The sequence below is a fragment of the Bombus vosnesenskii genome, unplaced genomic scaffold (genome assembly GCF_011952255.1).
Source record: "Bombus vosnesenskii isolate JDL3184/JDL3185 unplaced genomic scaffold, Bvos_JDL3184-5_v1.1 scf7180000013266, whole genome shotgun sequence".
Classification (NCBI taxonomy): domain Eukaryota; kingdom Metazoa; phylum Arthropoda; class Insecta; order Hymenoptera; family Apidae; genus Bombus; species Bombus vosnesenskii.
The window spans coordinates 31,508-54,895 of NW_022882926.1; the positions used below are offsets into that span (position 1 = coordinate 31,508).

At 27.8% G+C, this 23,388-nt stretch overlaps 4 protein-coding genes and 1 long non-coding RNA gene across 12 annotated transcripts; 3 read left to right on the forward strand and 2 right to left on the reverse strand.

The window, feature by feature from the left end:
* The first annotated feature begins 147 nt into the window (after positions 1-147).
* LOC117230317 (cyclin-dependent kinase 20-like) lies at positions 148-2,174 on the forward strand. The gene is made up of 5 exons (XM_033487618.1): positions 148-853; positions 978-1,166; positions 1,400-1,636; positions 1,713-1,940; positions 2,004-2,174. Exons 1-5 carry the CDS (start codon positions 668-670, stop codon positions 2,157-2,159), a joined length of 996 nt encoding a protein of 331 aa, XP_033343509.1. The 5' UTR covers positions 148-667; the 3' UTR covers positions 2,160-2,174.
* Positions 2,175-2,350: 176 nt separating this feature from the next.
* LOC117230316 (39S ribosomal protein L37, mitochondrial) lies at positions 2,351-5,601 on the reverse strand. Of its 5 annotated transcripts, none has more exons than XM_033487614.1 (7): positions 5,564-5,601; positions 4,840-5,013; positions 3,806-4,012; positions 3,574-3,693; positions 3,382-3,488; positions 2,906-3,088; positions 2,351-2,819 (listed from the first exon to the last, which is right to left on the reverse strand). In XM_033487614.1, exons 2-7 carry the CDS (start codon positions 5,001-5,003, stop codon positions 2,398-2,400), a joined length of 1,203 nt encoding a protein of 400 aa, XP_033343505.1. In that variant the 5' UTR covers positions 5,004-5,013; positions 5,564-5,601; the 3' UTR covers positions 2,351-2,397. The 5 variants fall into 5 exon arrangements, with proteins under 5 accessions (XP_033343505.1, XP_033343506.1, XP_033343504.1 ...); XM_033487615.1 differs by lacking the exon at positions 5,564-5,601 and adding an exon at positions 5,390-5,522; XM_033487613.1 differs by lacking the exon at positions 5,564-5,601 and adding an exon at positions 5,192-5,358.
* LOC117230321 lies at positions 5,588-6,569 on the forward strand. The gene is made up of 2 exons (XR_004492750.1): positions 5,588-5,687; positions 5,791-6,569. It is a non-coding gene; the product is annotated as an uncharacterized LOC117230321 (long non-coding RNA).
* An 859-nt stretch (positions 6,570-7,428) lies between these two features.
* Positions 7,429-16,053, forward strand: LOC117230311 (E3 ubiquitin-protein ligase Su(dx)). Of its 2 annotated transcripts, none has more exons than XM_033487607.1 (12): positions 7,429-7,754; positions 8,028-8,163; positions 9,055-9,501; positions 10,977-12,021; positions 12,107-12,338; positions 12,460-12,773; positions 12,856-13,098; positions 13,179-13,338; positions 14,802-15,076; positions 15,147-15,372; positions 15,455-15,551; positions 15,672-16,053. In XM_033487607.1, the coding sequence occupies exons 2-12, from the start codon at positions 8,106-8,108 to the stop codon at positions 15,842-15,844; spliced, it is 3,270 nt and encodes a 1,089-aa protein (XP_033343498.1). In that variant the 5' UTR covers positions 7,429-7,754; positions 8,028-8,105; the 3' UTR covers positions 15,845-16,053. The 2 variants fall into 2 exon arrangements, with proteins under 2 accessions (XP_033343498.1, XP_033343499.1); XM_033487608.1 differs by having other exon boundaries at positions 7,429-7,602.
* A 3,471-nt stretch (positions 16,054-19,524) lies between these two features.
* On the reverse strand, positions 19,525-23,072 carry LOC117230318. 3 transcript variants are annotated; one of them, XM_033487619.1, is made up of 6 exons: positions 22,868-23,071; positions 22,392-22,472; positions 21,432-21,550; positions 21,217-21,340; positions 20,829-21,103; positions 19,525-19,808 (listed from the first exon to the last, which is right to left on the reverse strand). In XM_033487619.1, exons 1-6 carry the CDS (start codon positions 22,930-22,932, stop codon positions 19,699-19,701), a joined length of 774 nt encoding a protein of 257 aa, XP_033343510.1. In that variant the 5' UTR covers positions 22,933-23,071; the 3' UTR covers positions 19,525-19,698. The 3 variants fall into 3 exon arrangements, with proteins under 3 accessions (XP_033343510.1, XP_033343511.1, XP_033343512.1); XM_033487621.1 differs by having other exon boundaries at positions 19,690-19,731; positions 22,868-23,072; XM_033487620.1 differs by lacking the exon at positions 22,392-22,472.
* Positions 23,073-23,388: the final 316 nt, after the last annotated feature.

The window sequence follows — 23,388 nt, forward strand, 5'->3', positions numbered from 1 at the left end:
TATATAAATAGACTATAACTGATTTTCCCACTTATTGCCTTTACTGTTTACATTCATTGACTGCTATAAAACGCTTTGAAAGGATTTAGGGCTCTTTTCCATTTGCGACTAATCGTACATTCTAGCAGCAAAATCACATTCAGTAACGCAATTGTTCTGCATGTGAGTATAGCACGTATATATTCCATATCTATGCTTTATAGTCTCACAGGACTGTTCTGACGTCTGATGAAAATTATGTCATATTCGACAATGGGTTTTGTCGTCTTGCGGGACTACTCGCAAGTGGAAAACAGGCTTTAATCACACTAACCAAAGGTAAGGTTAGTCAAGCATTTTCAATTGTAACTATGGAAACCATTAGTTGACATCATTAACGTTACTATGTAACGAAACCGAGACCTGGTATTATTACGTATAAGCTTTACAATATATTTATTCAGTTTTTCGTTTATTAAATTATGTCCATAAATTTGAATGAGAGGAAGAGAGAGAAAGATAAAAATTTCAATGAAAGAAAATATATATACTATAAACTTATAAAATTATGTCATATATTTTAACAAATATAGTATATTTGTTAAAAAATAAAAATAGTCTTATTTATCTCTAAAATGCGGAATTATTTTAATATTATAATTGATATTAACTCATAAATATCTTGAATATGGATAGATATATAGTCACAGGGAAAATTGGAAAAGGAGCACAAGGTATTGTTTTAAAAGCACATGATGTGGAAACAGAAAAGGATGTTGCATTAAAAAAGTTATTCTTAAGGAATATTGATAACGGTATATCCATATCCATTATTCGAGAAATAAAAATTTTAAAACAATTAAAACATCCCAATGTATGTTTATCTCAATTATTTTATATATAATATATACATATATAATTCATATAAACAATTTTATAAAAAAGAACTTTATTAATAATATAGAAATAAATTTAATAAAAAAGATTGTTTAATACAGGTCATAGAGTTATTAGATGCTTTCCCTACTGGTTTAGATTTTATAATGGTATTTGAATATATGCCAACAGGGCTATGGGAAATAATAAGAGACAATGATATATTATTAACTCGAGTTCAAGTAAAAATTTATACAAAAATGATTTTAGAGGGCATTGCATATATACATGGAAAAAATATAATACATAGAGTAAGAAATATTTATATTTTTTAATATAAACTTAAGCATAATAATAATAATAATAATAATAATAGCAACAACAACAACAATAATAATAATAATAAATATACCTGAAGAACTTTAATTACATACATATTAAATTTATACATAGAATGTTATATATTTTTAATTTTTGGTTTATTTACTTTTTACCTTTAAAATTCTATTGAATTATAGTGAGAGTACTAAAATACTATTTTTAGGATTTAAAACCTGCTAATTTACTAATAAATGAAAAAGGTATTTTGAAAATTGCTGATTTTGGTTTAGGAAGATTATTGTGGAAGAATGTAACAAAACCATATTCTCACCAAATTGCCACTAGATGGTATAGAGCACCTGAATTATTATATGGTGCACGATATTATACATCAGCGATTGATATGTGGTCTATTGGATGCATTTTTGGTGAATTATATAACAGATCACCATTATTTCCTGTAAGACATTTCTATTTTTACTCTACTATTGATGGTAATTTTAATATGAATTATATAGTAAACGTCAAACTTACAGGGAGAGACAGATATTGAGCAATTAGCAATAGTTTTAAAATATTTAGGTTCTCCTACGTCAGAAACATGGCCAGATTTAAGTATATTACCTGATTATAACAAAATTACATTTCCATATCATAAGGGAATATCATGGGATGAAATTCTTGAAGATACTGAACAAGAAGCTCTTGATCTAATTAGTAATATTCTTATTTACAATTCATCACAACGTCTGACAGCTGATGAAGTGTGTAATAAAATAAATACAGCAAGCAATTACTAACAAAAATTAAAATATTTCTTATTTCAGGCATTACAACATCCATATTTTCATATTAAACCATATGTTTCTTCAAAACATTTGATAAAACCACAAACTAGTCATCGCTGTCAAACAAAGCAGAAAGAAATTAATACAAACATCCAAGCTACTACCCTTTTTAAAAATCTGTTAACTATTATATAATAAATGTTCATATTACACATATAATTAATAAAGCAGAAATATATACACTAAGATATAATATATTATAAGTAACCACACAAATAAATTATACGTTTAACTATAATAAACTTCGAGATTATTTAATTTTAATCATTTTAAAGCTGATAGAATAAGAGCTATAAATATTTTTATAGGTACATAAAGTTTGAATATTTTCTTAAAAAAGATGTACGAGTTTATTGTCAATAATTATCTTATTTTATTTATTTTTATAAAATGCAAGAAATCTATTAAAAACATCACGATTGTAGCCTGTAAGACAAGGTTGCCCATTTTCATATAGAGCTTTTTCATATAATTTTATTGATGGTTCTGACCACCAAAAATTTTTGATTCCTTCTTTGCCATCAATATCTAAGGTATTAAGTTGGTATACAGAGAAATGAAAATTTTGTCCATCTGACTGAACACATTGCACAACAATAGGTTCAGGTAACTTCTTCACATTTAATCCAAACTTTTGTCGGGCACAAGTTGCTGCTACAGTAAATGATTTCATCATTGAACGTGCGTGAATTTGATCTTCAGTGACTGGCAATTCAGTTATATTTTTAACTTCTTCTAGATTGTGATTTATAAAAATAGTGTGAACATTCATTAATGGCGATTCCGTATCAATTGCTATAATGTTAAAATGTACATGTTTAAATTTTCTAATTATGATTTATAAACTATAATGTACTTTTCTATAACTATAATCAACTTACGATATAAATCCTCAGTGTTATCAATATCTAATTTAGATAAACCAACAGTACAATGTAGTGGGTGAAGATTAGGAAATGCATATTTGTTATCCATATTTACATCAGCTATAGATGCTAGAGGTATCGAAGATGTCATCATTATATCCATTTTTAAGGAAAATTTAATAAAATCGTTTTCTTTCCCTAAAATATACGAAATGACAAATTACGAGCTTGTAAATAGACATATACATGAAAATGTGCTAATAAAATAACATAATTAACTTGTACAAATTATAAAACTAATGATTTTAAAGTTATGAATCATAAATATTCCTAATTGGTTTATAATAATCGTAACTGAAAAAATCAAATACTTTATAATATTATTGTCTTGCATGATCATTAAAAATAGAAATATTATATATGAATGTGCAACACATATAATACATGAAGTTTAATGTATATTTTATAATATTTTTCTTTTAATAATATACCTATACACATAGATACAAGTCCATCATGAACTATTGATTTGTATTGTACATCATTTAATCCACATAATGATTCACAAAGTTGTAAAAACTTCTTTGTTAAATTATGCCTACAACATATTCTTTGTTATAGAATTAAAATTTTAAATTAAAAAATATGAAGTAAATGTAATCATACAGATGATTCATACTCACATTTTTCTTGTACTAGATATACCATATACTCTTGGAAACACCCAAGCAGGTCGATTAGGATCTTTCAATCGTGGTAATTTTACTTGCTGTGCATCATATATTACAGATGTATAAACAAATCTGAGTAATTAAAATGATTTTTAAATTGAGAAAAGAAAATCATTAGTTGTACATTTCAAATACAACGACTAATGAAATTATATGAAATATAACCATATTTTTATTAATATACCTTTTTAATAAATTATCTATATTATCTGGAACGTCAGTAATTAGCTCTTGTATATTCTTTGGTAATGCATCATCAAGTTTTAGGGTTTTCGTTAATACACATGCTTGTGGTACACCTTCTTGTAAAACATTCCAATCTTCAATTATCAAACAACTTTTACTATTGGAATTAGGTTCTGACTTATTAAAAACAGTTGAATGTTCAATTCTAATATGAAAAAGAAGGAAATGTATTTATAATAAAACTTTATAGCTACAAATTAACAAAGTGTTTCTCAATTTATAAATATATATTATGTCAATTAACTAAAGAAAAATTAATAACATATATATATATGAACACGAAATACTGTATTAAGGATTCATTAATTTCGTTGAATACAAACGAATATTTAATAGCATTTGTTGCTAAGTACTTATCTTAAAAGGAGTTTGTAACCTTCTATACAGTTATATTATAGTATTATTGGTGTTTTTATAGATATCAATGTCCTTAAAAATAAATTCTTATAAAGTAAAATATTATAATTATTAATAAGATTTAATATTCATTTCAATAAGATTTAATATTATTATATTAATAAGATTAATATAATAATAATAAGAGTTATAATTTAATATTCTTCCAAATTTCGATACAAAAGATACATTTAACTGTAAAAATTACTACAATGTCCAAAATTACAAAAAGTAAATACATCAAGCAATATCTTTCTCAAAATAATCTTTCTATAGAATAATTTGCAAGTTAGGTAAATTATATTTATATTATTTTGTGTCACTTGACAAAATAATTTTTAAAATTAAGTAACATTCAATGATTTAAGTTATGAAGTTATTTAGATTAAGGATATAAATATGTTATTAACCTTTTATTATTAATTAAGTAAAACAATGTTTTCTAGAAATTTTATGAAACAAACAACATAAAGTATAAAGAAATAAATATAAAAACAATGAAAGATAAATATTAAAATAACAAATTAAATAAGATGTATATTATAATATACCTCAGTGATATATGAAACATTTTACCTTTTTGCTGATATTAATTCTGTAGCATCATGTACTGTAAAATTCATAGATTTCAAAATTTTTTCTGCTTTAGTTACTTGCACGCGTCTTTCTCGTTCATGTTGCCATAAATATCTTATTGCTTTACCTATGTGTTGTTTATATAATAATTGTGTGAACTTCATTATAATTTATCTAAAAAAAAAAAATGATAATTTACATCATTATAGAGAGTAACTGAGAGTTTTGTTTAATTAAATTTCATTTCACTGTTTTTAGTCAATTATGTACTTTAGAATATTGCTAATATAGGTTAAGTAGAACTAGTCTTTTCTAAGAATAAGAAATACATAGTATTTGTTTCCTACTCTACCTCTTTCTTCTGCTCTTCTCTCCCTTTTCAAAATTATTGAAACAATTTTAACTCCTTAGTTTAAATTAACAACAATTTAATAATTATTATATGAGTAAACTTTTATCCATATTACAATGTATCTACTATACAAATGTATGTTTAATAATTATATTATGAACATGATAATTCCATTAATGTTTTATATTAATATATTACTGAGAAATATCATGACGGTAGATATGAATACAATATTGTCGAGATAAATTTGTAATTTTTAATATCAATAATTCAAATATCACTCAAATACTATCAAAGAATATATACACAGACTACAGTCATACATATAAACAAGTCTGGAGACTTGTTGGGGAATAACAGAAAAGAAGTTACCTCTCTGATTTTAGTATGAGTGTTGGACCTATTTATACATATGATCATAGCCGAACCTGTATACACGACTGTGATGGCAACACTGCTTTTGTATGCATCGAAAGTCCTATTTTATTGCACTGAAGTAAGTAGATTATCATTAATATCTTCCTTAAAAGAATTGATAGAGATATACTTAACTTTTAAAATAAGTTATAATAAAAATAATGATATTAATATAATTGTAGGGCAATGAAAATGAAATATAAATATTGGGAATAATAGAAATAACATATGTATAAACCTTTGGAAGGTATTAAAGGTGTTTGCCTGTATGTAAAATATTTACACTGTTTAAAGGGAATGTAAATGTACTGCAAAATAAGTAAGAATTGAAGTATAGCTTCAAAAATAAATAAATAAAAATATTTAAAAAATGAAATTATCTAAATGAAAGAGGTTAAGTGAATACATAGCATAAGTGAAAATGAGCCATGGACATAAGAATATAGGGAACGAGTAATAACTGAGGGGTGGTGAAGCTATTTCTGGGGAGCGGGGAACGTAGTATTTTGGGGCCGCATTGATAATTAGTCGTGGTAGCGCAAACGCAATCTCTTAGTCTCATCGAGTAAGAGTAAATTAATGTAACTAGTTTTCTCCTTCTGACATACATCATTGAGTCAGTCACTAAGTCACCAATAACCAATGTAGCCCCAAAGTATCACCTGACCATGTTCCCAGTTCCCTGGAAGTAACTTCACACTCCTTGCCTGAACTAGACATTTAAGCTCGATTCTTATATTCCTATGTCCATAAATAACTGAGCAATAAGAATAATTCACGAGAAATAATTAGAATTTTTGCAAATATGAACAAAATTTTCATATCAATATTTGTAAAACATGATAAATTTCGCACACCACTCTAGAGGTAGCGCATTATCGTTTTTAATTTTTAGTAATAATATAAGTGCTAGGATTTCATAATTCTTCATTCTTTGGAAATAACAAAAACAGAAACACAATTATTTGATTTTGAAGTCCTATCATAATTTCCTTTCCAGCCAAGAACACATCAATGTAATAATGTTATTAATTTATAAAACTTTGTATAAAGCTATTATATTGTAAAAAGCTAAAATAAAAGATATAAAATAAGTATTTAAAAGCTTTGACTTTAGAGTCTATTTCACATACACTATTACATGCTATTATATACATTCTGTTGCATTATACTGTAATTGTTTTATATTAGTATTATCACTTACTGTCACAACATACATATATTACACTAATAAACATTTATAGATTATAGAACTGGCTAGATTATATTTATATCAGAAGAAGTTCCTAATATTGTTGTTAGATTCGCTTTTATTATGAAGCGTAAAAGCCCAATCTTTAGAGTTCATTTTAGATTTCATTTTATAATATTTTTTAATGATTTCTTACAATATTACAAACTGATATCTTTTAATATTATTAAAACTAAAATTAAAATATTGAATATCATTATGCTCCTTTTTAATATAAAGTAACAATCATTTTACTTCATTTTGATAATAATTTTAATGACGTAATAAGGCATACATATTTTAACAATTTCCTAATTATGATTTTTATGTTTTCTTCTACTTCTTTTATGTACATATATATTATCAAATATTTTCAACAACTTATTTTAATAACAAATAAATACTTTGACATGTCCAACATTCACGAATTATATACTATTTTTTTAGTAAATTCATATTTTATGCTATTAAATTCTAGGGAATTTGAAATATAGAGACTTAATACAGTTTACATTTTCTGTGAGATAAATACATAATATATGCGCGCGCATCCACATGCTATACTTTTATACCTAGTGATTTGCATATTATAAAAGGTTCCTACCTTTGATGTGTGAAAAGATGGTGACCTACTGATAACGAAGTTCTGTGATAAAAATTGTGAGTGTGGAAGAACCTTTTCTATCATATAAACGTTAATATCCTAGATACAGGCAATGCATTGGAGCTGGATACACTTGCAACAGTCATGATAAATACATCTGTATGTTACAATTATTTGAGTATTTTAATATCCGATCATTAGAAAGGATACCAATAGCAGTAGTGTTTTTAGTATGTGAAAACGATAAAGTTTTTAAATCGTATTGTACTGTATTTAATGGGTAATGTGTGTATTTACTACTAATTATATATGTAAGTGCATTTCTTCACAACATGTTATTTAGTGTTTATCGCCATTATAAAATATCTGAAATACGTTTTCATTTTGGTAATTTATATATTGATGTAGCATAATTTACCAACTTATGATACTGGTTTAAGTATCTCTTTTGTTTTAACATAGTACTAGTTGTTTTCACAATGTCCTTTAATTTTACCTTAAATTATTTTTGTAATTTTTATTTACGCACTTATGATAAGGGTGTTGATACTTAATTGTATTATTAAGGTTATAAAATATTGCAGGTAAAACTTACATATAAATAGTTAAGAAATTATGAATTCTCAAAAATTATCTTATTAAAATATACTAAATTGTATACAATGTCTCATTGTGAAGAAGAAGTGGCATCGTCTGGTTTTCACCAATTAAGCATTACTAGTAAGTTTCTATATCCTTATTTATTGTTATGTATATTTAACATATTTTTTTGTGTATTGTATAGTTCATGCACTATCGTGCATAAGTATTTGAATACTTGGTGCAGTCCAATCTGAACATAGATATTTTTATTATATGTTTAACATTATGATAGGAGAATATTTCTCTATTGTTAATTCTTTATTTCTTGTCATAACTGAATTCAAATGTTCTGCTAAACTAAAACTGAAACAAGGAATATACATGTATCAATCAAGTTCCACATTTATCTGTAATAAATACATGAATCTTCATAAAGTATACATAAACTATTAAAATGTGATTGGAAACACTTGTTCTCATTATTATTGTAAAATCTCAATGTTGAACAGATACACTTAGTTGCCTATCTTAAGTGTTTCTCTCGAAGTATTTTTCATCCTACCTATCCTACTCTAATCTTATCATATTCTACTAATTACATTTAAGATACTGTACTAGGATCAAAGGTAAAAATTAAATTAAAGAACTTTATTTGGGATAAAGTTCCAAGCACCATCTATGTCCAATCAAGACAAAATTTGGTGGATGTTATAAGAACAGAGAGTAGACTCAAAATATAAAAATTTCAGTTTTGACAATTCATGCATTTAAAAGATATAGGAAGTGTCCAAATACCTATACATAGTAGTATATATATGAATATGTGTATATACATGTACATGGTTTTACATTTACATAATTTAACAGTCATAATTTTACAGTATAATGTAGTTTAATTTTAATTACTTACCAGATAAATATTAAACATATAAAAATTGTTAGAAAAATACATAAAAAACAAATTATATAATATTACTCTTAAATATTAATACTGTTTTAGGTACATATAATAAAATTTTATTATTTTAGTTGAAGGTGCTATATTAAGAAGTTCTACATTTTTAAAGCCTAATCCTTACATTGAATTTTCTGTTGATGATAAAAGTCCTCGGAAGACAGAAGTTTCAAAATCCACATATCAACCAAAATGGAACGAGGAATTTACAATACTTGTAACTCCATATTCGCAATTACATTTTCGATTGTTAGATCACAGTACATTCCGAAAAGATACTTTAATTGGAGAAAAAAAAATAAGTCTTTCTCAAGTATTATCTCATTATAATGGGAAATTAGAAAATATGGAAGTAACGTTTGATTTAATGACTGAAAATAAACATGATTCTCAGTTATGTAAGGTTGGAGAATTGATTACAGTATTTGATGGATTAAGAATTAACATGCCAAATACGTCATCACTAACTATTAATGAATCACTATCGTGTCAGACGCAATCTGGCTGTATGCCTTATGATGGTAAGAAATTAAGATCAAGCATATAATAATCTTTAAATAATAAATGAATAAATAATTTTTAACTAATGATAAATGAGACAGAAATTTTTACAAAATTTTAAGGAAAGAATACCAGGATAATGAGTATTATCTAAATAAGTATTATTAGGTTGTCTGAAAAGTGTTTTTCTTTTACAGACACGTCTTTTACAACAATGCACCTTTATACAAACATGAAACCTAATCTGTCGAACGTTGTGATCTTTATTTTGATAGAACAAAATGGATCATACGTAATTCGATAAAATACTATAAAACGGAAAATGTTGTGCATCCATTATTTCCTTATAAAACGAAAGAAACTTTTTGGGCGATCTAATATGTGTAGTGTATGTCATTATATGACATTATATGACATTTCAAATATAGCTGTCTATTATAGAATTTAATAAAATTTTTAAAGCATCTATATTAATTTTTAAAAATCAATAAATTAATGAAACAAGATATTAAAAATGTTTCTCTCTTCTTGGAAAAGTTAGTTACTTTAAATGTTTTAAATAGGGGCATTCTTACTTTTAATTTTATAAGGAATAGGGTTATTTAATTTCCACTGTTACACATACATCTAAAATATTTAATTATGTGATCACATCTTTACAGAACTTCACGATAATTTTTCAATGATGATCAAATTAACAAGTGTAGTATGATATACTATGATTGGCTTTGAATTTGCAGTATATTTCAGAATCACTAAGTAATCAATTTTTTATAGAGAATCATAGATAATTATATTACGATTTCGTAAAAAATATATTTTCTACATATTCTACACATATTTGCTACATACATATACATATAAGATACTTCTAGTGTTGGTGTTCTTATTGCTTTATAATTAGTAGTGTAGGTTTGGAAGAACTAACAGACTGAGAAATAAGTAAACATCTAGTAATGAATAAATAATATTTACAGCAAAATGCAAATGTGATATGTGTAAATTAAAGTATAAATTATTTTTAAGATATTGCAATCATCTGTATAGAAATTATCATTATATTTTATTTATTTGTTATAATAAAATATGTTTAAAGTAAGTGTTATTCGCATTTAAATAAAGTATCAGAAAATACACAAATTTTTTCATTATTCAATTTGGAAGAATAAAAGGAGTTGTCTTCTTTTTTAAGTTATTTAAAATTGAACTTGAAATATCTTTATAATGTATAGTAAAATATAAATGATTGAATAATTTTAAATATAAACTAAACATACATGCTGAGTTTTGTTTTTATGTATTTAATAAGTAATAGATTTCTGAAATAAAAAACCATACAGAATAATTTTATAATATAAATTACATAAAACTTTTGTGCACCTGTATGTATAATAAAAACAAGTTTTATATATTCTAATTATATATCTTATGTATACACATATATATAAATAATGAAATTGTTCTTAATTTAAGTACAAACATAGTCATATTTTAGGTGTTTCAAATAATGATGCTGTTAGTAATAGTAGCATTCTTAATGGAGGGATTCGTGCTCGCATGAGATTACATGAACCTAAACATGTTGCATCATCTACATTTCATGGAACATTACCAAATGTTTATCAGAACTCTACTTATAGTAGTGGAAGTAAACAGGCCAATGCCAATAAGAATAATGAACAAATTGAGCCCGCTGCATCGCATTCATTATCAAATGGGCACGCAATATCGCCTGCAGACAAATCCATTGTAACATTACCAGGACGTTTTACAGGATCTTTACCAGATGGACGTCAAATGTCTCGAATAGAGCATGTATCGACATCTGGTATAGTAGATGGAAGATTTGGTACATGTACAGAACTATTTCCAAAGGTTTCTGTCTCGGAAAGTCGTAATATTTCTCAACTTGAACAATCAACAGTATTACCTGGAACAGTTGGAATACCTAGATCAGATCAATTAACTGTAGTTAATACAGATATATGTTCACATAGTAGAACAGACCAGCCTATTTCTAATGAACGTAACTCTCGAACAGAACAATCTGTAACTGGTCCTCTTTCAGATAGTTATGGAACTATGAGAACGGATCAAGATACTACTTCTTTAGTAGATGGATGTACAGTTTCTAGAGTAGATCAACTTAGAAATTCTGGATTAACTGATAGTCAGGGATATTCTCAAACAGAGCAATCTGTAGTATTTACTTTATCAGATGGTTCTCATTTAGAACAACCTACAGTGTTTCTTATGACAGATGGACGTGGAATCGCACGTTCAGACCCATCTTCGATATTATCCTTGGATGATGCACGTAGAATTTCTCGTACTGAACAATATACAAATCCTACAACTACTCGTTCAAATTCCCGAGTAGTACATCGGGTCGCTCCATTAACAGGACAAACTACTATGATACCTGGTCAGTCAACTCAACCTGAATCTTCAATAGTACTTGCTGAAGTTGGTCCTACAAATCATTCTGAAGAGCCATTAGCTCCTGGTTGGGAAATGAGATATGACATGTATGGGAGAAGGTTGTACTATTTTAAAAAATTATTCAATTTTTACATTTTTAGAAAATATATAATATTCTCTTTTTTATGGTACATTTTTAATTAGGTATTATGTTGATCATATGACACGAAGCACTTCTTGGGAAAGACCACAACCTCTGCCACATGGATGGGAAGTTCGTAGAGATCCAAGAGGCAGAATTTATTATGTAGATCATAATAGAAGAACTACAACATGGCAAATACCAAATACAGAAAGATTACAACATTTTCAACACTGGCAAGGTGAAAGACAGCATGTGGTACAACAAGGTAACCAACGGTTTCTTTATCCTCAAGTAAGTAATAAATAATTATAACATATATATAATTTTATTTTTATTTATATTTTACATTGAGTTTTAAAAATATAGATATTTAACAATCTAATATAGAAATAAATTTAATATGTATATATAGGCACATGGAAATCAAGCAGCTATAGCAGGACCATCAACATCATCCATAATCGATGATGATGATGCTTTGGGACCATTACCTGCTGGCTGGGAGAGACGTAAACAACCAGAAGGAAGAGTTTATTATGTAAATCATAAAAATCGTACTACACAATGGGAGGATCCAAGAACGCAAGGACAAGAAACTGGAATTGATGAACCACCATTACCAGATGGCTGGGAAATGCGATTAACTGAAGATGGAGTTCGATATTTTGTAGATCATAATACAAGAACAACTACATTTCAGGATCCAAGACCTGGAGCACCTAAAGGGTTTGTGTAATCTTTTTTTATCAATCTTTACTAGTTTAACTTTTTGCCTTATTATGTTCTTCACTACTATATTTTTATTTAGTCCTAAAGGTATTTATCGTGTACCAAGAGCATATGAAAGATCATTCCGATGGAAATTATCACAATTTCGCTTCTTGTGTCAAACTAATGCATTACCGAATCATATAAAAATTAGTGTCAATCGACAGACATTATTTGAAGATTCTTATCATCAAATAATGAATGCAGAAGCTTTTGCATTGAGGCGCAGATTATATATCATATTTAAAGGGGAAGAAGGGTTAGATTATGGAGGCGTATCAAGGTAAGAATTGAATCAGCAATTCCATGGAAAAAATTTTATTTTGTAAGAATAAAAATAAATTAAACAAATTCTGATTTCAGGGAATGGTTTTTCCTGTTGAGTCATGAAGTATTAAATCCAATGTATTGTTTATTTGAATATGCCAACAAGAGTAATTATAGCTTACAAATCAATCCAGCATCTTATGTCAATCCTGATCATTTACAGTATTTTAAATTCATTGGAAGATTTATAGCAATGGTATGATAATTTCTACTGTTAATAATATTATATTTGATAAAATCAATGAAATTAATATACGCTAAATATAATATAGTGTATATACAGGGTGGTTGGTAACTGGTGGTACAAGCGGAAAGGGGGTGATTCTACGCGAAAAAAGAAGTCGAAAATATAGAATAAAAGTTTTTCGTTTGAGGCTTTGTTTTCGAGAAAATCGACTTTGAATTTTCACTCGGTACGCGTGCACTTTATCACGTCTCGTTATAACGGATCTCACTGTAGATCAAGAGAGCGTGGTGGCCAAGCTACTGTTCCAGCACTACCAATCCAGCCTTGGTAATGTTGGTTTAAAAAATCTGTCACATGACGACTAAAATGTGGCGGTGCACCGTCTTGTGAAAAATTAAATTTCCTCTAGTTCTCAGCGGTACATCTAATAATTCCGGTAGTTTGTTTTGTAAGAAATCGAAATATGCTGCTGACGTTACATGTCCTTCGAAAAAATATGGCCCAATAATTAGATGTCCGATTATGCCAGCCCAAATGTTTACGTTCCATCTTACTTGAAAATGTGTTTCAAGAATAGAGTGAGGATTCTCATTTTGCCAATTATGCATGTTATGGACATTGAACATGCTGTCCCTTGTAAATTTCGCTTCATCTGTCCATAAAATTTTTAACAAAAATTCTGCATCGTTGGCATGCTGTTAAAGCAACCAATGACAAAATGCCTTTCGCGAAATCTTATCATGAGGTATGAGTCCTTGTACCCTGGTGATATGATAAGCATGTAAGTTGTTTTCATGTAGAATTCGAAGAATCGTGAAGCAACTAAGATTATACCGCAAAGAAAGGTTTCTTGCACTTATGTCAGGATGTTCCAAAACGTCCTTTAGTATTTGCTCTTCAACATTTACACTAACGCGTCGTCGACGACCACCATGTCGTCTAAGTTTTTCAAAAGAACCATATTCGCCAAGGGTTCGTTCTGCTCTTTGAATAACACGTCTGTCAGGATGTCGACGATTGGGATACCGGTATCTGTAATGATCAGCTGTGGTGCGTTATCACCACACGCACCTAACGAAAGTATCATGTCCGTATATTCCCGATTGCTGTATGTAGACATGATGGTAGACTAATAGGTACTGATAGTGGATAGCGATAAAAGTCGGATAGTAAGTTAACAGGTAGGAAAACACTGCGGTCACATTGAAAGTGTTTATCTACATAACGTCAATCGAGAAAACGATCTACAGTGAGATCCGTTATAACAAGACGCGATAAAGTGCACGCGAACCGAGCGAAAATTCAAAGTCGATTTTCTCGAAAACAAAGCCTCAAACGAAAAATTTTCATTCTATATTTTCGACTTCTTTTTTCGCGTAGAATCACCCCCTTTCCGCTTGTACCACCAGTTACCAACCACCCTGTATATATAAATATGTTATATATAATAAATATAAATACATTAATTGTAGGCTCTTTATCATGGACGGTTTATCTACAGTGGTTTCACTATGCCGTTTTATAAACGTATGTTAAATAAGAAATTGGTTATGAAAGATATAGAATCTATTGATCCAGAATTCTATAAATCTCTTGTGTGGATAAAAGAAAATAATATCGACGAGTGTGGTCTCGAATTGTATTATAGCGTAGATTTTGAAATTCTTGGTCAAGTAATACATCATGAATTAAAAGAGGGTGGTGACAAAATTAGAGTTATTGAAGATAATAAAGAAGAATATATTAGGTACTGTTATAATTAATATTAACATTTTACATCTTAAAAAATAATTATTCATTGATTATTACTATATAAGGTTAATGACAGAATGGAGAATGACCAGAGGTATAGAGGACCAAACTAAAGCATTTTTGGAAGGTTTCAATTCGGTTGTACCATTGGAATGGTTGAAATATTTTGATGAACGTGAATTAGAACTTATGCTCTGTGGTATGCAAGAAATAGATGTAGAAGACTGGCAACGCAATACAATTTATAGACATTATACACGAAATAGCAAACAAATCTTATGGTTTTGGCAGGTTCGTTATTATGCATACAAAATTATTTGTAAGATATTATTTAATATATATATCATTTATTATATTTATATATTTTATTCAGTTTGTAACAAGAACAGATAGTGAAAAACGAGCTCGACTTTTGCAATTTGTAACTGGTACCTGTCGAGTACCTGTTGGAGGATTTGCAGAACTAATGGGTAAATAGTAAACATCAATAACTAAATAAATATGAAATAATTTATAGAAATCAGATGATTTATATTTGAAACTATTTTTTGTTATCTTTTTTGTTTTTGTTCTTTTTTTATTCTCTTTAGGGAGCAATGGTCCTCAAAGATTTTGCATAGAAAAAGTAGGAAAGGATACATGGCTACCTAGATCACATACATGCTTCAATAGATTGGATTTACCACCATATAAGAGTTATGATCAACTAGTAGAAAAGTTAAACTATGCAATTGAAGAAACAGAAGGTTTTGGTCAAGAATAATTAGAAATATACCTTATGAAACGTAATATGCCACTGCCTATGAAGCGATGAAGACAAGTTTAGTATAGTGGTACAAGGTTTTAATGATTTTATTTATCTTGTTCCCAACACAACAAGATACAATTGTTAAGTAAAGAAATTTCTTTAAATTAATGAATTGAAGACGTTTGTATTACATCTTTATAAAAAAATCCTTATATTCTTTTTAATTGAAAATGTTTTATTTCAAAATGTATTTCATTTATTTTATGTATGTTGTAATGGAACCTAAACATGTAAAAGTCGTAGAAAATATTAATGAAATGCACAGAAAATATTAACAAATTTGTATATATTTAGAAAATAAAGTTTATAAACAATGCATAGAATAAAATGAAAGCAAAGATGCCAAAATAATTATCTTATAATAATTAATTTTTTAAAGATTAATTTTATTTTATTTTCTTGTGTTTTTCTGTCTTAATAAGAGTTATAACGATAAAATATATCCTGTCTTTTAAGTGTTAGATATTGATGCTTTCTACGATATTTTAGTAACAGTCCCTATGGAAGGGCTTGAAAATTACAGTAACAAATGCTGTACATATTAAGCCATTAATATATTGTATTTTATGTGACAACTCAATGATAATAATTTCATGTTTTGTCCTAAGTAGTTATAAAAACTGTATTGAAAAAATTTTGTACATACATTAGGAAATGAAAAATACTAGATCCAAAAATGGCTATTTGCATAAACTAGATAATTTATAAAATGTTTAACATATGAGTCTATAAAAAAATAATGTCTGATAATTACAGCTTACATTTCAAGTAACTCTTTTTACTGCTTGAAATATTATAAACGAAAAAATACTATATTTTATCGTGAGAATTTAATTCTTACAAATAATATTTTTAAATTATTAGCATTTATTAATATTCATAATGTATAAATTTCAGTTGTTTCTGTAACAGATACCACTGTAAGAATGTGATATAACAAAATTAATGATAATAAACTAAAATATTTGACTATCTCTATTTGCTTATAATGTTTTATGTTCCCAGATAATAAAGCATTAGTTTGAAGATATCAAATTAATAAAAGATATTTATTATATATGTTCACATAAAAATATAGCAGGAAAGATGAACTTAAAGAAATATAAATCCGAATCCAAAAATTGAATGCCTTCATAGCGAAATATTAATTAACATTTGTAAAATATTTATTATATAAATTAACATATAAAGTGAATTTTACATAAATTTATTTCAAGATATGATACAATTATAAATTATAAATTTATGCTTACAGAAATATTTTACAAATTGTTGAATGTCTGTATAAAAGTGGTGGGATACATTTTTTAATTATTTGTTTTTTGATTCAAAACAGTCCATAATGTCCAATTTCACTTTTATGTCCAGAGCTTTGCTTGTGTATTATTGTTATTAAATTAATGTTTAATATTATAACTATTTCTTTTATAACATTTACAATATACCTGTTTGAATTTTTTTTAATTCTAGTATTCTTTATATTATAATCTTAGGACTATAAGCATGAAATTTGTTAATGTTTTCAACAGTAATTTGTGTGCGCATGTATGCATCCGTATATGTACAAATAGATATTGTAATTAATGTAAGAATTAACACATTTAATATACGTGCAATATAAAATTGTATATGTGTGCACACAAATTAAATTCATGGAATGTGTATTCGAACAGTAATATAATATAAAATAAATGCATGACAAATTTATAATAATATTAAAAAAAATAAGTTTACTCATTCATTGATAAATCACTTAAAATACATATAAATACTTGTATTATAACTTCTATATAATGTGTATTCTAAGCTTCATAACTTAATGTATACAATGTATGAAACTATTTACTGTTACCTTCTCAAACTATTAAAGTGTAAACTTTTAATTGAATGAACTTATACTTTACTTTCTATTATTTTAATGTAACTACATTTTATTTATTGTTTATCATTTTTGGGTTGTGTAAAAATTTTTACAATAATAAAAGTATTTTAAAAGGAGAAGAAACAGAAGATATAATTTGTTTCCCAATATTATCATTTAAAATCTGTCCTTTGCAGAATTTGAAAATGACTATGAAATCTGTTTTGAAGTATTATAATTGAAAAATCTCTTTTGCCAAATTTAAATGAGGATGTAAAAGTATAGAAATACTTTAGATTCCGTAAAACGTATTGATATCTATTTTTTCTAAATATATGAAATTAAATATGTAAAATCTATCCTGTGTATATTTCGTATTTTATAATAAAATATTGTACTTTTTTTTATTTAAATTGTTGTTATATACGCATCCACCACAGAGCGAAAACGTGCGCTTTTAGTCTAGTGCACTCCACAGATAGAAATCATTCATACCACATGTGAGCATATCATGTTTAATAGACCATGATATTATAGTGTACCTCATCACAAGATTATCAAAATTACAAGATTTGTAATATATATGTACGGAACTAAATCTTGAGCAATTTTAATTACATTAGGTAAGTCTCATCACTTTTCTTTCTTCCTTATTTACTAAATAAGACTGGAACCCAAAACTAACAAAAAAATGAAGAACAGAAATTTTTGCTCCACATCAGAAGTCATCCCAATAAAACACATAAGAAACAACAACTTCAATCCCTACATCAACTATACTTTAATATATCAAATATATAATATGTATAATGTATACAACAAAAATTTGGAAGTAACCATGTTAGCCACAACTGCACATTTGCATATAAGTTTGAAGCTCCAAGACGTAAGTGAATAATAAATCATATTCATATATGCATATGATAAATTCATGATCCATCCCTACCATGAAATTTTGATATTTTTATGGTATATAAAGAATCGAAAAATCATAATCCTGATACAGAACATCTGCAAGACGTCACGAAAAGTGTCATCATGTAATTTCGCATCGCGTTCGTTAAGAGTCAGTAAGTAAGATCGGGCTAATATTCTTTCATCAACTGTTGACCCTATAGAATCCGCGAATTGCAATTCCCTATCTTGACGTACGTTTCATCCATCCAGAGCCTTGATTTTTTAATGGAGAACCATGTCGAGTCCCGACTATTGAATGGTTCCCCGCCAGTGATCCTTGTACCTGTGAGTGGAAAAACCTGCAAGATGACATCGCATGGCAAGTCCTACAGAATTGGCCCGAGCACCGATCTTTAATGTATTCCATAGGACACTTCTCTCCGATGCAATGCGCCATTCCGGCCGAGATATTCTATTCCCGAAGATAGACCCCGATAACCCATCTAAGATATATGTCAAATAATTTTTATTTATGTATCCATACTCGGCTTGATGCCCTACTAGGCTCGGCATCCATGGGCGCGAAGTTGAAATACGCCCAACCCGTCTATGGTAATATAGTCTTCCAGGACAGAGAATTGAAGGTGTTGTTAAGGGACGCCGTCAACGCTATCTTAACCTACGCATCATCGGTAAGTACAGGATGAACAAGATTCTCCGACTTATCCGACGGGTGTCTAATTGTACCTAATTAATAAGTCAAAGCTTACCATAGGTATATAGTAGTAGGTGTATAGTAGGTATACAATACCGTTCGCTATTCATTTCACGTTTCACGAATATGAAGGTTTTTTATTTTTATAGAAATGATCTACTCTTCTACACAAATACACATATTTATAAAACTACTTTATATATTATATTGAAGTAAATTTATTACATATTACATACATCTCAAATTTAAATTGCTTGACAACAATGTATTACTTATCATTCCATTAATCATTTATACATTCTTACTATAGATAACTATTATTTAAATACTATTTGATCATAATTTCGGATTGGGTTTAAACAATTTTTCCCAGGAAAAGAAATTGAAATGAATATTAGGAAAACTATTTGTTTCATTCAGTAACTTCCTTTTTTCCAATAAATCACCTGAAATTCATATTGCATTCATATAATAATAAATATTCAAACACAAAAATCAATCAACACTGTCTATGTTAAATACTATATAATTATATGTAGAATGATTTTAATTAATATAATGATCCTAAATATTTCTGTTGTTTCTAACAATATCTAAAATAAAACGCACATGGATGGCAGCATGTAAAAAAAAACATTCCTTCATTAAAAAAAGCATGAATAGCTACAAGAAATATTCGAGATATATTCGAAAATAATGACACAATTAAAACAATATAGATCTATTATACAATTTTCGAAAGAGACTATATATACCATCATAAAATATAATTTAAACAATTTAATATTACTTTTACCATCTCTTTCTATAAACATTACACACATTTTTTCATCATATTAAAAACGACAGAAATATTTAGACTTACTATAATAATTGATGATGATTATACAGGGTGATTGGTAACTGGTGGTACAAGCGGAAAGGGAGTGATTCTACGCGAAAAAAGAAGTCGAAAATATAGAATAAAAGTTTTTCGTTTGAGGCTTTGTTTTCGAGAAAATCGACTTTGAATTTTCGCTCGGTACGTGTGCACTTTATCACGTCTTACAAAACAAACTACTGGAATTATTAGAAGATGTACCGCTGAGAACTAGAGGAAATTTAATTTTTCACAAGACGGTGCACCGCCACATTTTAGTCGTCATGTGATAGATTTTTTAAACCAACATTACCAAGGCTGGATTGGTAGTGCTAGAACAATAGCCACCACGCTCTCCTGATCTACAGTGAGATCCGTTATAACGAGACGCGATAAAGTGCATGCGTACCGAGCGAAAATTCAAAGTCGATTTTCTCGAAAACAAAGCCTCAAACGAAAAATTTTTATTCTATATTTTCGACTTCTTTTTTCGCGTAGAATCACCCCCTTTCCGCTTGTACCACCAGTTACCAACCACCCTGTATATAAATGTAAATAATGTAAACAATTATATATTCAGTATCAACATTTTATATAAATTACTTACAGTTACTTATATCAGAAATATCTTCTATTTTGGTTTCTACTCCATTTTTGTCTATTTTTGTAACAATAGTATGAATTTTGTCACCAATTTGGTGTGATATAATAGTTTCCTCGTTTCCTTCATGATCTTTAATAACTTGTTTTTGTTCTATTGTTCCATCAGGTTTACGAACATATTCTTTCCTGATAGATCTTCCAATTATGGAAGGTCGTGCTACTTCAAGTTGTGGCTTGTCAGACTCACCCCAAACATTGGAAAAATTATCTATAGTAACTCTGTTAAAAATATAACATTTTTTCAAACAATTATAAATTATACCTATCAATTATATCTAATTATTTTATAAAGTGATTAAATTAACTGCAATTCATTAAATTTAGATACTAACTTTCCATCTAAATCTGTATCTAATTTTAATTCCATCTGATCATTATTTGGTTTTAACATGTTATCACGTAAAGATTTTCTCTGTGAGGGTATAAATGAAAATACGTTTGTATTTGCATCATTACCTGAACAAATTAAAAAAATATTTGTATGTATGTAAATGTAAATCTAAGTTTAATTACGCGTAAGTTAAATACAATAATTATATGACCATACCTTCATTATTAAATCCATAAATAAAATTCATCATTATATTCTCCATCTGAGACTCAAAATATCTTGTTATTTCTAATGGATCACTAAAGATGTTAAAGTGATCGACTCTCTCGAAAAATCTATTATATATTATATTATATGAGATTTTATGGTAAAATTAATCATTTAAAAGAGTACAAAGTAAATAAATAATACATTGTGGGCAGTAGATGCTAATATCAATAAATATGTAAATGCTGATTATAGCCATAATATCAAGTGCTGAGACATGTTCCATTTTTTAATTAGTAGGTTGCTGAAATTAGGTTGCTGAACTGGGATTCATACATGAATTTTTTATTTGCCAAACAAGTGCTTTCCCAATTGAACTATCCAAGTCATTTGTGTATATTCTCTCCCAAACTCTTAAAACTTAATATGGGTGCTGTCTACAATGTAGATATCATGGAAAGCAAATTGACATCTATTAACGTAAATGTTAAAATAAATTTTTGTTATAAATAAACTAAAGTTACAGTTTTAGGTTAAGTTCTGTACAATAACAACATTTCATCAACGTTGTAACTAAGCAAAAGTATACTGATATTAGCATGCATCTGATAATTTACATATATGAGCTATGTCCTTATCACCAATCACATATTTTTAATTTGTTAGTTACATGATTAAAAAATGAAGAAAATGTTTTAAATAGTATTCAATAAGATAGTTTATACATAGAAGCGTTCAATTCTAACAATTATGTAAATTTAAATCTTGAAAATCTAAAATTCTTCACTACTTTTTTACTACGCATTTTGCAGCATTCCTTAAATTTAGTCATGGTGCAAGTTACTATTTGTTTAACATTTTGTTTTATTCTTAGCTAATCTTTAAAGCATTACTTTACTTCCTACAGTAAATTTATAATAAATAATATGCAGTTTTATACTTTGACATAAGATATAAAGTAAAAATTACCTGCTATCATCATGAATATCAATTTGAGACATTGAGTTTTGAAAATTATCTCCTCCATAATTATTTTGATAATCGTCAAATCTGAAATATTTAGTAATGCAAGTTTAATTAAAATAAGGGTGGAACTGTAGAAAAGACCCTCGTTTATATTATCGAAGATAAGCGGCTGGAGGCATCCAATACTGACGCATATGCTGCCACAGACGCACAACTTTGGCAGAATTTACTGTAGTGGTACTTATAGTTTTTCGCGAATATCTTGGAAACTAAGTTAACCCATTCTTTAAATGTATAGGAAAGAGTTATTCAAAATGTTGTGTTTTACAATATATTTAAAAATCGTTGAAATCGGACAATTCACAAAAATGAGAAAGAGGATTATAATTGATTACATCGTAGAAAATGAATGAAAATAGACTATCGAAATACAGATAGTCCGTAATATAGATATAAATAATGTTTATTTAAATATTTACCCATTATTAAATTTTTCTGATCTTCGCCTACCAAATATATTGCGAATGAAATCCCACAACTCCATTTCTTACTTTTTTAATTCATTCACTGATCCGAAACAAACTTACATCATATTGCAATATGTAATATGATAATATAAACAGATCGCTACATCACGACTAGTTGTGAAAAATCAACATGGCGGACAAGAAAGTTCTCGTCTTGCGCATGAGTGACATGCTATGAATGCCTCAGTAAGAGACAGAGACAATTTATTCATCTCTGTCTGTCTCGCAAGAACGCAAACTTTGTTGATCTTCCATACTGATTTTTCACGATTAGACACGACTCAATTTTGCGACGGTTTTCCCTAGCGAGTGTCGGGACCTATTTACATATATGATCGTGGTATATGCATATATTCTCAAATTAAAATATATAATCAGATTGTACATAAGTATGCTGCATTTAGACACATACTGCTATATTCATCATATTGTATTTTTAATTCATCCACGTTTCATCCATCCGTGCCATCCCT

What these genes read in the sequence shown, in the direction of transcription:
- LOC117230317 (XM_033487618.1), top strand. Translation starts at nt 668, where the DNA reads ATGGATAGATATATAGTCACAGGGAAAATTGGAAAAGGAGCACAAGGT. An exon ending in AACAATTAAAACATCCCAAT is followed by an intron (nt 854 to 977) that starts GTATGTTTATCT and finishes TGTTTAATACAG; the next exon opens with GTCATAGAGTTATTAGATGC. An exon ending in GAAAAAATATAATACATAGA is followed by an intron (nt 1,167 to 1,399) that starts GTAAGAAATATT and finishes TACTATTTTTAG; the next exon opens with GATTTAAAACCTGCTAATTT.
- LOC117230316 (XM_033487614.1), bottom strand. Translation starts at nt 5,003, where the DNA reads ATGAAGTTCACACAATTATTATATAAACAACACATAGGTAAAGCAATA. An exon ending in ATAGATAATTTATTAAAAAG is followed by an intron (nt 3,694 to 3,805) that starts GTATATTAATAA and finishes TTAATTACTCAG; the next exon opens with ATTTGTTTATACATCTGTAA. An exon ending in ATATCTAGTACAAGAAAAAT is followed by an intron (nt 3,489 to 3,573) that starts GTGAGTATGAAT and finishes AATATGTTGTAG; the next exon opens with GCATAATTTAACAAAGAAGT.
- LOC117230311 (XM_033487607.1), top strand. Translation starts at nt 8,106, where the DNA reads ATGTCTCATTGTGAAGAAGAAGTGGCATCGTCTGGTTTTCACCAATTA. An exon ending in AATAAAGAAGAATATATTAG is followed by an intron (nt 15,077 to 15,146) that starts GTACTGTTATAA and finishes TTACTATATAAG; the next exon opens with GTTAATGACAGAATGGAGAA. An exon ending in AAATCTTATGGTTTTGGCAG is followed by an intron (nt 15,373 to 15,454) that starts GTTCGTTATTAT and finishes TATTTTATTCAG; the next exon opens with TTTGTAACAAGAACAGATAG.
- LOC117230318 (XM_033487619.1), bottom strand. Translation starts at nt 22,932, where the DNA reads ATGGAGTTGTGGGATTTCATTCGCAATATATTTGGTAGGCGAAGATCA. An exon ending in TCAGAAAAATTTAATAATGG is followed by an intron (nt 22,473 to 22,867) that starts GTAAATATTTAA and finishes TAAATATTTCAG; the next exon opens with ATTTGACGATTATCAAAATA. An exon ending in GATATTCATGATGATAGCAG is followed by an intron (nt 21,551 to 22,391) that starts GTAATTTTTACT and finishes AATATATAATAG; the next exon opens with ATTTTTCGAGAGAGTCGATC.